Here is a 12,784-nt window from a genome sequence, read left to right as displayed (position 1 = left end):
TTTCTTAACTATAGTGTCAGCATGGTGGGGTACCAGGGCAGGCAGTTGGTGGTCTAGGCACCTGAAGCTCTTGACCCTTTCTACTTCGTCCCCGTTGACGTAGACAGGAGCATATTCTCCTCTACGCTTCCTGAAGTTGATGTCAATCGCCTTCATTTCGTTGACACTGAGGGAGAGATTACTGTCGCCATATTCTCTCTCTCATTACTGTACTCAGTCTCATCATTGTTTGAGATCAAAAGCATTAAGATGGTGTTGTCAGCAAACTTGTATTAATGGCCTCTGGTTTTGCCCTTCTCCCCACACATGGAAAGGCATGCTCTACGAAACATTTCCTAATTTTGAAGACCCCCCCCACTTGGTCACCCCTCAGCCTTCTCTTTTTCAAGACAAGACAGACCCAGCCTCTTCCATACTTTGCTGATAGGTGTAAGATCACATTTCTCATATCAACCTTGTAAACGTTTTGATAGCACTCCACTGCATCTATATTTCTTTTGTACGAGATCAGAACTGTACACAGTAGTCAAAGCGTGATCTAAACAAGGATTTTTTTTTTGTGTGTTCGTGGGACATGGATGTTGCTGGTTGTCATTGCCCATCCTTAGTTGTCTGAGGGCAGCTGAAAGCCAACCACATTGCTGTGGTTCTGGAGTCACATGTAGGCCAGACCAGGTAAGGCAGCAGATTTCCTTCCCTAAAGGACATTAGTGAACCAGATGTGTTTTTCTGGAAATCGACAATGGTTTCATGGTTATCAGTAGGTTCTAATTTCCAGATTTTTCTTATTGAATTCAAATTCCACCATCTGCTGCAGTGGGGTCTGAACCTGGATCTCCGGGACATTAACTGAGTTTCTGGATTAATAGTCTAGCGATAATACCATTCAGTCATTGCCTCCTCTAAGGTGCAATACAAGTTCACCATAATCTCTGCTTTTCAGTCCGATCCTTCAAGAAATGAAACCAAGTGCTTGGTATTCTTTTAAAAAAAATTATCGATCTGTGATATACGTATTTACACTCCTAAATTCCTTTGTTCCTCTATTCTAATTGGAGCCTAATCTTCCAAATAATATGACCTCCTAATACCTCATATTTATTTGCATTGAAGTTATTTCATCGTTTATACGTCCATTTGTTGGAAGTCCTCTTCACTGACTACACAAAATGGAATTGAAAAGTCAATTTTTAAAAGTCTAAAATAGTTAATATACATTGCGAGTTACAATGGTTCCATTATCGGAGCTTGGAGCACCAAATTTCCCTCTTCTCCCACAATGACAGGCTACTTTTTATCCATGCGCTGCTTTCTGTCCTTGACACAGCCAGCTATTCATTCTGCCATATGTCCCTCTGCATGCTCTGATATTACTCATTTTTCTATTATCTGGTACTCCTTCTCGAAGTGGAGATAAATCACTTGTATAGTTTTATCCTCATCTACTTTTACCTTTTCAAAGGATTCAGACAGGATGGTCAAGCAAGACTTTTCTTTCCTAAAGCCATGCGGGTTATTCATTATATTTGAGACCTCTAGATTTTTAAAAAGTTTCCCTCTTGAGCAGAGTTTCCATTATTCTTCCTACCATCAATGTTAAACTATACTTTCCTGGTCATATACCATCTTCCTTCTGAAATACAGATATAATTTTAGTTATCTCACAGATCTCCAGATTTCGAACAAATCATTAAATACTAACATGTTGCTGCTAAATCTCTGCATTATTTTAAATTGTGCAGATACAATTCATCCAGATCACAGGCCTTGTACTTTGAGTTTGTGTAACTTGTTTAATATTTCTCCTTTTTCTAAAAGTTGAAGTTATATCAGTTTTAATCTCACTTTAATATCCAATTGATCTGTTGCCCAGTAAATGCTGAAGCTAAGTAATTAATATTTCTGCTAGCTTGTTATTGTTGCCTATAATTTTATCCAGTCCATCCCTTGTGCCTTTATTCCAACCCCATCTTTCATTTTATTTTGTACGCCTATTAAATATTTTATCACTTTTGTTTTCATGTTCCTTTCCAGTTAATTACTTAGTTCTTTGTTTTCCTACTTGCTTTTTTCAAAAAAGATTCTTTCTAAACATTTCATATTCTCCTTTTCGATGCTCTCCATTACTAAGCACAGGCCTCATTTCTCACCCTCAATTTCCTCCGTCATGCTTTATTAATCCATGATGATTCATTAGTGTTCAGCATGTTACTATTTTTTAAAATATATTTTCCCTGAACTATGTTGAAAACTATTTTAATTGTTTCCCATTGTTGTTCTAAATCACTGTTTGCCAGAATTGCAGTCCATTTTTCCAAGCCCCTCAAAATCTGCTTTTCGCCAATATATTACGCTGGTCTTTGTCATGTCCATGTGCAGTTCAATGACTCTCAAAGTGTTCTTATATTTTCCATACTATACTATGATTATATTGCTTACATGCTCTCCAATTTCTGTCCCCTTCCTATACTGGACTTGCAATCCTTACTAACTCTGAACAACACATTACAAAGATATAAAGTAACATCTGGTTTCTCTGTAGGCCTAGCAGTGATATAAAGCCATCTCGTGTTTATAGAGAAGTCCTTACAAAGTATTTATAGTAGAGAAATAGGCCATTCTATCCAACTTTCCATGTTAGTTCTGCCCCATGTCAGAAAAAAAAACTTACCTGAAGATGGCCGACAACTAGTGGATTTTGATTTTTCACTGAACATTTAAAATGCTTTCAATATGAAACAAGATTGTGGGAAGTGTTCATTTTTAAAATGCTTCGCAGTTCTACAATCATTAATATATGGTTGTAATATATAAAGTAAAAGGCAACTGTAACAAATAAGTAAAACGTGTTTTGCCATAGCTGTAATTCCAAAATCTCCAGCAGAAATGGACACTAAAAAGGACTTTCATCGACCTCTTGCTTAAAATGAGGTTGCTTGAAATTCTAAATCATAATAATAGCACTGCAGATCCAAGATAATTGCTATTCCAGTGAGATCCCGCAAGCAATAATCAGTTGACCCGACTTTAAGGTGTTGGTTGATACTATTAAAAATTCTTCTGCTTTAAATAATAGAACATAGAACATTACAGCGCAGAACAGGCCCTTCGGCCCACGATGTTGCGCCGACCAGTTAAAAAACAATGACCCTCTAACCTAAACCAATCCCTTTTCATCCATAAACCTATCCACGGATCTCTTAAACGCCCCCAAACTAGGCGCATTTACAACCGCAGCAGGCAGGGCATTCCAATCCCTCACCACCCTCTGGGTAAAGAACCTACTCCTGACATCCGTCCTATAACTACCCCCCCTTAATTTAAAGCCATGCCCCCTCGTGCTAGCTTTCTCCATCCGAGGAAAAAGGCTATCACTATCCACCCTATCTAAACCTCTAATCATCTTATATGTTTCAATAAGATCCCCTCTCAGCCGCCTTCTTTCTAGCGAAAACAACCCCAAATCCCTCAGTCTCTCCTGATAGGACCTCCCCTCCATACCAGGCAACATCCTGGTAAACCTCCTCTGCACCCTCTCCAAAGCCTCCACATCCTTCCTGTAATGTGGGGACCAGAACTGCACACAGTACTCCAAGTGCGGCCGCACCAGAGTTGTGTACAGTTGCATCATGACGCTGCGACTCCTAAATTCAATCCCCCTACCAATAAACGCCAAGACACCGTATGCCTTCTTAACAACCTTATCTACTTGATTCCCTACTTTCAGGGATCTATGTACACATACACCTAGATCCCTCTGTTCATCCACACTATTCAGAGTCCTCCCGTTAGCCCTACACTCGACACATCTGTTATTCCTACCAAAGTGAATTACCTCACACTTCTCCACATTAAACTCCATCCGCCACCTCTCGGCCCAGCTCTGCAACCTGTCTAAGTCACCCTGCAAACTACGACACCCTTCCTCACAATCTACCACACCTCCGACTTTGGTGTCATCAGCAAATTTACTAATCCACCCAACTATGCCCTCATCCAGATCATTAATAAAAATTACAAACAGCAGTGGCCCCAAAACAGATCCCTGAGGCACACCACTCGTAACTCAACTCCATGACGAATATTTACCATCAACCACCACCCTCTGTCTCCTATCTGCTAGCCAATTCCTGATCCAATTTCCTAGATTACCCTCAATCTCATACATCCGCATTTTCTGCAGAAGCCTACCATGGTGAACCTTATCAAACGCCTTACTAAAATCCATGTATACCACGTCAACTGCCTTTCCCCATCCACCTCTTTGGTCACTTTCTCAAAAAACTCAATAAGGTTAGTAAGGCATGACCTACCCTCCACAAAACCATGCTGACTATCTCCAATCAATTCATTACTCTCCAAATAACTATAAATCCTATCCCTAATAATTTTTTCTAAAACCTTGCCCACAACAGAAGTAAGACTCACCGGTCTATAATTCCCGGGGAAGTCTCTGTTCCCCTTCTTAAACAACGGGACAACATTCGCTATCCTCCAATCTTCCGGTACTATACCTGAGACCAACGACGACCTGAAGATCAGAGCCAGAGGCTCTGCAATCACCTCTCTTGCCTCCCAAAGAATCCTAGGGTAAATCCCATCCGGACCAGGGGACTTATCTATTTTCAAACCCTCAAGAATATCCAGCACATCCCCCTTATCAACTGCAATACTGTCTAGTTTACACCCCTGCAACCCAGTGTTCTCCTCAGCTACATTCATGTCCCCCTGCATGAGCACCGAAGAGAAATATTGGTTCAATGCCTCACCAATCTCTTCCGGTTCCACACACAACTTCCCTCTGCTGTCTGTAACTGACCCTAATCTTGCCCTAACCAACCTTCTGTTCTTAACATGCCTATAGAACGCCTTAGGATTCTCCTTAATCCTATCAGCCAAAGGATGCCATAGGATCTTTTGAGCCAACTAAACAACTGAAATAGACACACAATGCCTTGCTTATACATATTATCTAAAAGCTAATACTTCTAATAATGCAATGCCACATCAGTATTGCGCTGAAATATCACACACTCAAGGTCACATACTGAAATTCTACTGTGGAATTCAACACACGATCATGTGAATGGGAGGGTACAGCGTGAATGGGAGCGTACAGCATTGCCAACTGAGCCATCCTGTCACATAACGAAAGCCCATTTGATCTCATCTTTTCAGATATCAGCTTTCCTGTCGTCCCATTATAGAATCTAGTGATTTGTTAAGTAGTGTATACAAGCTTCTGGCATTCTTGTCAACCTACTTTAATTATTGATCATGTATAAAATACTTCATGGCCTCAGTTTGAAACCTGGCATTCACAATGCTGAACCAGTATATTGTAGCTTTGAAAATAGATATTTCAGTAATTCCAAAGCACTGTCGTGCATCAGCTGTAACGAGTGGATGATAAATGGCTTTGTCTTGAAATATGGTCCAAGTGGACAATTTTCATCATGGTTAGGAAATGGTTATCTGCATTCCATTGCATCTTGCTGCAAACTCTTGTATAAGCTCAATTTCCTTTGGAATGTCAGTTCACATCAAGAAAATTCTGAAACTACTACAAAGGAAAGTGCTCCATGATGTCGGATTTGGGACTGTGCACTCCATAAGTGATAGCACAGTCAACACAGAGGCCACAGAAGATAATGAAATGCTGAGGTCAGACAGAACTTGCTCAACTAGTTGCCCATGTTATTTTCAAAAACTGCTCCTCAGGACAGCGGGAGATGATTGACAGGCTAATTATATCACAACAGCACACCACACAAGTTTCTAACAGGGCACTGCACATGAAACTTAAGCATTGAATAGCTCAATTTTTATACATGACGAAAGACACAACCATGAGTGTCACATTGTTACTGGTAGACTTGATATTTGACTGTGACTAACTCATATTAATCTGGCAATTACAGCACAAAATGGCAGGGATATACTTGAGATAAAAACAAAACATGTTGGAGATCAATTTATATTTTTTCTCTTGAATTCAGTTGCATTGTTAAAGCAATGCCTGACGCCATCTTGTCTGCCATGATTTGGATACAAATCGGTAGATAAGAAACACCAAGGCTATAACCAATGAGAATCAGAAATTTAATAGGTTTTTACCTTCAACTTTCATACTTGTGTATTTCTATATAAAAAAAGTCAATTCCCTATGGTATTGAACTTATTGTCACCCTTCTCAGTACCAGGAATAAATGAAACAAAGGTGTCATCAACCTAGATCTTGATCAATTGGGCCAGTGGGCTGGTGAATGGCAGATGGAGTTTAATTTAGTTAATGCGAGGTGATGCATTTTGGTAGATCGCACCAGGGCAGGACTTATTCAGTTAATGGTAGGAAGTTGGGGAGAATTATAGAACAAAGATCTACGAGAACAGGTTCATAGCTCTTTGAAAGTGGAGTTACAGGGACACAGTGGTGAAGGCGACATTTAGCATGCTTGGCTTCATTGGTCAGAACATTGCATACAGGAGTTGGGACGTCTTGTTGAAGTTGTACAAGACATTGGTACGGCCATACTTGGAACATTGTTCAGTTCTGGTCACCCTATTTTAGAAAGGACATTCGTAAACTAAAAAGAGTACAGAAAAGATTTACTATGATGTTACTGGGGCTTGATGGTTTGAGTTAGAACATAAGAAATAGGAGCAGGAGTAGGCCATCTAGCCCTTCGAGCCTGCTCCACCATTCAACAAGGTCATGGCTGATCTGAAGTGGATCAGTTCCACTTTCCCGCTCTCTCCCCATAACTCTTAATTCCCTTGTCTATCAGAAACCTATCTACCCGTGACCTAAGTATATTCAGTGAGGTAACCTCCACCACTTCAATGCGCAGAGAATTCAAGAGACTTACCACCCTTTGAGTGAAGAAGTTCCTCCTCAACTCAAATCTAACCTTCCCCCCCTTTATCTTGAGGCTGTGCACTCTAGTTCTGCTATCCTTTCTAAGCAGGAAGAATCTCTCTACCTCTACCCTATCTAGCCCCTTCATTATCTTATATGTCTCTATAAGATCCCCCCTCAGCCTTCTCAACTCCAACGAGTACAGATCCAGTCTATTCAATCTCTACTCATAGGCTAACCCCCTCATCTCTGGTATCAGCCTAGTGAACCTTCTCTGCACTCCCTCCAAGGCCAATGTATCCTTTCGCAAATGCGGCGATCAAAACTGCACACAGTACTCCAATTGCGGCCTTAGCAGTGCCCTGTACAGGTGCAGCAAGACCTCCTTGCTTTTATATTCTATCACCCTCACTATAAAGGCCAACATTCCATTCGCCTTCTTGATTACCTGCTGCACCTGCAGACTGGGTTTTTGCGATTTGTGCACAGGGACCCCCGGGTCCCACTGCACCGTAGCATGCTGCAGCTTTTCGCCCTTGAAATAATAATCCCTCCTACTATTATTTCTACCAAAGTGGATAACCTCACATTTGCTAACATTATACTCCACCTGCCAGGTCCTCGCCCACTCGCTCAGCCTATCCAGATCTCTCTGCAGACTTTCCATGCCTTCCACGCAATTTGCTTTTCCACTCATCTTTGTGTCATCAGCAAATTTCGTTACCCTACACTCAGCCCCCTCCTCCAGATCATCTGTGTAAATGGCAAACAGTTGAAGCCCCAGCACTGATCCCTGTGGCGCTCCACTAGTCACCAACTGCCAACCAGAATAGCAAATGGAATGGAACTCTCTGCTTCCTATTAGGCAACCAATCCTCTATCCACGCTAACACCATACCCCCAACTCCGTGCACCCTAATCTTTTGCAGCAATCTTTTGAGAGTTGTAAGGTGACGCTGGATAGATTGGGACTCTTCTTCCTCGAGCATAGGAGACTTAAGGTGATCTTATAGGGGTCTGGAAAATAATGAGGGGTATGGATCAGTTAGATAGCCAACATCTTTTCCCAAAGGTAGGGGAGTCTAAAACTAGAGGGCATAGGTTTAAGGCAAGACGGGAGAGAGGAGGGTCCAGAGGGGTAATTTTCTCGCACAGAGGGTGGCGAGTATTTGAAACAAGCTGCCAGCAGCAGTAGTAGAGGTAAGTACAATTTTATCTTTTAACAAGCATTTAGACAGTTACATGGATAAAACAGGTAGAGACGGATATGGTCAAACACGGGCAATTAGGATGTGCTTGGTGGTTAAAAAAAGTGCTGCGTGGACAAGTTGGACCGTTTCCATGTTGTAAATTCTCTATGACTCTAACCTTATCAGAAAATTGAAGAATATTTTTCACTCGAAAAAATAAGTATTTAATTGCAGTGCTGTAAGTATTCAATTGTAGTGCGGGAGACAAAGTGCTGAAATATATTTTGTATATTATTACAAGCAATAAAATACCAGAGAAAAGATATGTTAAGATAGTCAGACTGTAATTCCAATTGTCTGAATATTAATTCTCATAGGTGCAACTTTCAACTGAGATGTATATTCATGATATTTAAAGAGACAGTCATCATTCACACTGATTACACATCTTTTGTTAATTCTGAAGAATTATTTAGATACTGGGTGTTGCCAATATTATTACAAACTTGAAGGAAATAAGCCAACAAGGAGGTGGATCGAAATTAAACACAGCAAGCACACTGCAGGGTTCCTGAGTGCAAGTGTTAATATTAATTCACCCTCCTTTCAAAGACAGGTCCCCTCTCTCATCACACCCCACCAGGTCATGAGTAATCACTCGACAAACAAGAATATTTCAGAAGTACACAAAATCAAGCATGAAAGGAATAAGCAAAATAGGATGTTGAAGTTAACAATCATTCAATGAAACAGTTTGATTTTTAATCAATCAAAATGCCACACTAGGAAGCTCTTTCGAATTTCAAGATGCAACATTATTGAGCAGCAATAAAAAGGCAAAATATTGCAGAAGTTGGAATCTGAAACAAAAACAGAAAATGCTGGAAAAACTCAGCAGTTCTGACAGCGTGTGGAGAGAGAACAGAGCTAATATTTTGAGTCAGGATAACCCTTCATCACAGCTAGTCTTTTTTGACTCAGGATGACCCTTCATCAGCTCTACCAAAAGGTTAACTTTATTCAAATTGTTGGCTCTATTCTCTCGACAGACGAGTTTCATACCTGATGAGTTTTTCCAGTCTTTTCTGTTTTTGTTATTACAGCAAGTTAGATTCATGTTTGTTTGGTATTGCGTAACTGTCAAGTCAGTTTCACACAGGGAGGAGGAGGATAATTAGACATTCACTATAAGTGACCTTATGCACCTTTTGGCAGCTGCTTGATGGATGTATGGAAGGAAATAGGTACGTGCTGTCAGAAAACTCTCTAGGTGAAATACAACTTAGAAAAGGGATTATTACTGAATGCACAAGCTAATGCAATTAGAATTTAGGAACAATAAAGAGGCAAGCAAAAAATTTCCTTACTTGACTCCGTATCTTTCCCTGAACATGATATGGTCCCTGTAGGTACGGTTCACATCGAGGTCAATCTGCCTGATGTCTGGAGATATTGCCCGTGCTCTGCTTTTAAGTTTCTAAAGTGGAAAGGTGGTAAGACATTTGGGAGTTGTCAGCAATATTATCTATTCAAAATATCATGCTAAAAAACAAAACCTACTTTGATACAAATGATTCAAATTCACATTTTGCCAGTGTCTCCAAAACATTGTATTTAATTTATAAAATCCTCACCTATATCATCTTAAATGCATTCACATTTTATAGAAAGATGTGAAGAATTAAATTAATTTTTAGTGTTTTTTTCCACAATTTTTATACAAACAGTCATTCATCCTTGATTACAATCCCATGGACATCAGTAGTCCTTCACGTTTTTCATCTGAGAACCTTCAGCTGCTGGAAAATTGCCTGCTCAAAGGAGGATGGAAAAGGAAAGAGGATGGAAAAGGAAGTAGAAAACAGCAACCAAAATTGGTTTACATTCAACATCCACAAAATAGGGCACATCAACACAGGTTATTAGAAACACCAGGTAAAAAGGTAAAGAAGAACATTAGACCCTACACAGAAGCTTTAAAAATACACCCCTGATTGAAATGAGCTAAATGGGTCAGGGACCAAAGCTAGGTATTCATAGTCTGTATTGCCTCATACCACACCATGCTGTTCATTTGACTGTTGATTGATTTAGCTCTCAAGGATTAGATTACCTCACAATCAAACATATTATTTCAATATCCTTTAGGGATATGAGTCAAAAATGCTTCTTCTCCAGGTCAGATTTGTGGCCCACAAAAAAAAACTTGCACAGGGTTTGTTACCAGCGTAGTACCTCAACCTTGCAACCTGATGGCACTGCAACAAACACTGTACAACACCAAATTCTAAGCATTTCATTAAGCTGAATTGCAGGAAAAAATGTACAAAATCACCAGGTGAAAATTAGACTCAAGGCAGCATTTCAACATGGCCTGTTATTTTACATTGTCACGGTAGGGATTTGAAACTTTGACTAATTACAGCTAAGCTACAAAAATGTATCTACAGTAGGGGTGCTATGTAATGAGGCAGGTAGAATTAGGGACCTTGCGGTGAAGGATCCTCTTGGAGAGACTGATCATTGTATGGTGGAGTTTCTGGTGCAGATGGAGGAGGAGAAAGTGGGTTCCCGGACACGCGTCCTTTGTTTGAATAGAGGGGAGTACAGTAGGACGAGAGAAGAATTGGCGAATGTGGACTGGGGGAGTGCGTTGGAGGGAGGGTCTGCTGAGGAGCAGTGGAGGATCTTTAAGGAGATCTTTCTTAGTGCTCAGCAGAAATTTATTCCGATGGTCAAAAAGGACTGTAGGAGGAGAGGTAATAAGTCGTGGATAACGAAGGAGGTGAAGGAAAGTGTTAAATTAAAAGCGGAGGAATTTAGAGTAGCTAAGAGTAGTGGGCGAGAAGAGCATTGGGAGAGGTTTAAATGTCAACAAAGATTGACAAAGAAGCTGATAAAGAAGGGTAGGAGAAACTATGAAGCTGGGCTAGCGCTTAATATAAAAAAGGATAGCAAGAGTTTTTATAAATATATAAAAAGGAAGAGGCTGGCTAGGGTGAACGTTGGTCCTTTAGAGGATGAGAAAGGGGACCTAGTGGTAGGGGATGGGGATATGGCTAAGGTATTGAATAACTTTTTTGTTTCTGTCTTCACGGAGGAGGACGTGAATAATTTGCCAGGTGTTAGCGATGGAAAGGTGGTAGGACTGGAGGGTCTTAATGACATTACTGTTACTAGAGAGGCGATGCTCGACAGACTGGAAGGGCTGATTGTGGACAAGTCCCCAGGACCGGATGGAATGCATCCGAGGGTTCTGAAAGAAATGGCAGAGGTTATAGTGGATGCATTGGTGGTTATTTTCCAGACGTCGCTGGATTCCGGGGAAGTGCCGGAGGATTGGAAAACGGCTAATGTTACGCCGTTGTTTAAGAAGGCTGCCAGGCAAAAGGCAGGGAATTATAGGCCGGTTAGTTTAACGTCTGTGGTAGGTAAAATGTTAGAATCCGTCATTAAGGAGGAAATTGCGAGGCATCTTGAAGGGAATTGCTTGATAGAGCAGACGCAGCACGGTTTCATTAAAGGGAAGTCGTGTCTGACAAATTTACTGGAGTTCTATGAGGATGTGTCTAGGGCGGTCGATAGAGGAGAGCCGGTGGATGTGGTCTTTCTGGATTTTCAGAAGGCGTTTGACAAAGTACCTCATAAGAGGTTATTGCAGAAGGTCAGGGGACTTGGAGTTGGGGGTAGGGTGTTAGCGTGGATAGAGGATTGGTTGTCAAATAGGAGGCAGAGAGTGGGGGTCAACGGGTGCTATTCGGATTGGCGGATGGTGACTAGTGGAGTGCCCCAGGGGTCGGTGCTGGGGCCTCAGCTTTTTACCATTTATATAGATGATCTGGAGGAGGGAACCGAGTGTAGGGTGTCGAAATTTGCTGATGACACCAAGATTGGGGGAACGGCAAATTGTGGAGGTATTGAATACCTTCAATTATTCAATACCTTCAATTGTGGAGGGTGTGGAGAGTCTGCAGAAGGATCTAGATAGGCTGGGCGAATGGGCCAGGAAATGGCAAATGGAATTTAATGTTGGCAAGTGTGAGGTGGTCCACTTTGGTAGGAAGAATGGTAGGAAGGACTATTACTTACGGGGCGAAAAGCTGCAGCAGGCGACGGTGCAGAGGGACCTTAGGGTCCTTGTGCATGAGTCGCAAAAACCCAGCTTGCAGGTGCAGCAGGTGGTCAGGAAGGCAAATGGGATGCTGGCCTTCATAGCGAAGGGGATTGAATATAAAAGTAGGGAGGTCTTGCTGCAGCTGTATAGGGCATTGGTGAGGCCGCAGCTGGAGTACTGTGTGCAGTTTTGGGCGCCGCACCTGCGCAAGGATATTTTGGCCTTGGAGGGAGTGCAGAGGAGGTTTACTAGGCTGATACCGGAGTTGAGGGGGTTGAGCTATGAGGAGAGGCTGAATAAACTAGGCTTGTACTCGTTGGAGTTTAGAAGAATGAGGGGAGATCTCATTGAGACGTATAAGATGATGAATGGGATGGATAGGATAGAGGTGGAGAGACTCTTCCCGCTCAAAAAAGACACTAGGACTAGGGGGCACAGCCTCAAGATAAAGGGGGGGCGTTTTAGAACGGAGTTGAGGAGGAACTTCTTCACTCAAAGGGTGGTGAATCTCTGGAATTCTCTACCCATTGAAGTGGTGGAGGCTGCCTCGCTAAATATTTTCAAGAAGCAGGTCGATGGGTTTTTGATAAGAGAGGGGATTAAGGGTTATGGGGAGAGGGC

At 41.6% G+C, this 12,784-nt stretch overlaps 1 protein-coding gene across 3 annotated transcripts in view; it reads right to left on the bottom strand.

Annotated features, from left to right (window-relative positions):
• Nucleotides 1–12,784, bottom strand: part of usp6nl (USP6 N-terminal like) — a 200,450-nt gene that overhangs the window by 64,771 nt on the left and 122,895 nt on the right. For all 3 annotated transcript variants that reach the window (XM_080207677.1, XM_080207678.1, XM_080207679.1), the window contains exon 8: nt 9,417–9,526. In XM_080207677.1, the coding sequence (XP_080063803.1) occupies nt 9,417–9,526 (110 nt within the window). The remainder of the gene's footprint in view (nt 1–9,416; nt 9,527–12,784) is intronic.

This window comes from Carcharhinus amblyrhynchos, chromosome 19, assembly GCF_965287045.1.
Source record: "Carcharhinus amblyrhynchos chromosome 19, sCarAmb.v2.hapA, whole genome shotgun sequence".
NCBI classification, from domain to species: domain Eukaryota; kingdom Metazoa; phylum Chordata; class Chondrichthyes; order Carcharhiniformes; family Carcharhinidae; genus Carcharhinus; species Carcharhinus amblyrhynchos.
The sequence above is the reverse complement of the archived record's forward strand: the minus strand, read 5'-3'. Positions and strand labels throughout refer to the sequence as shown.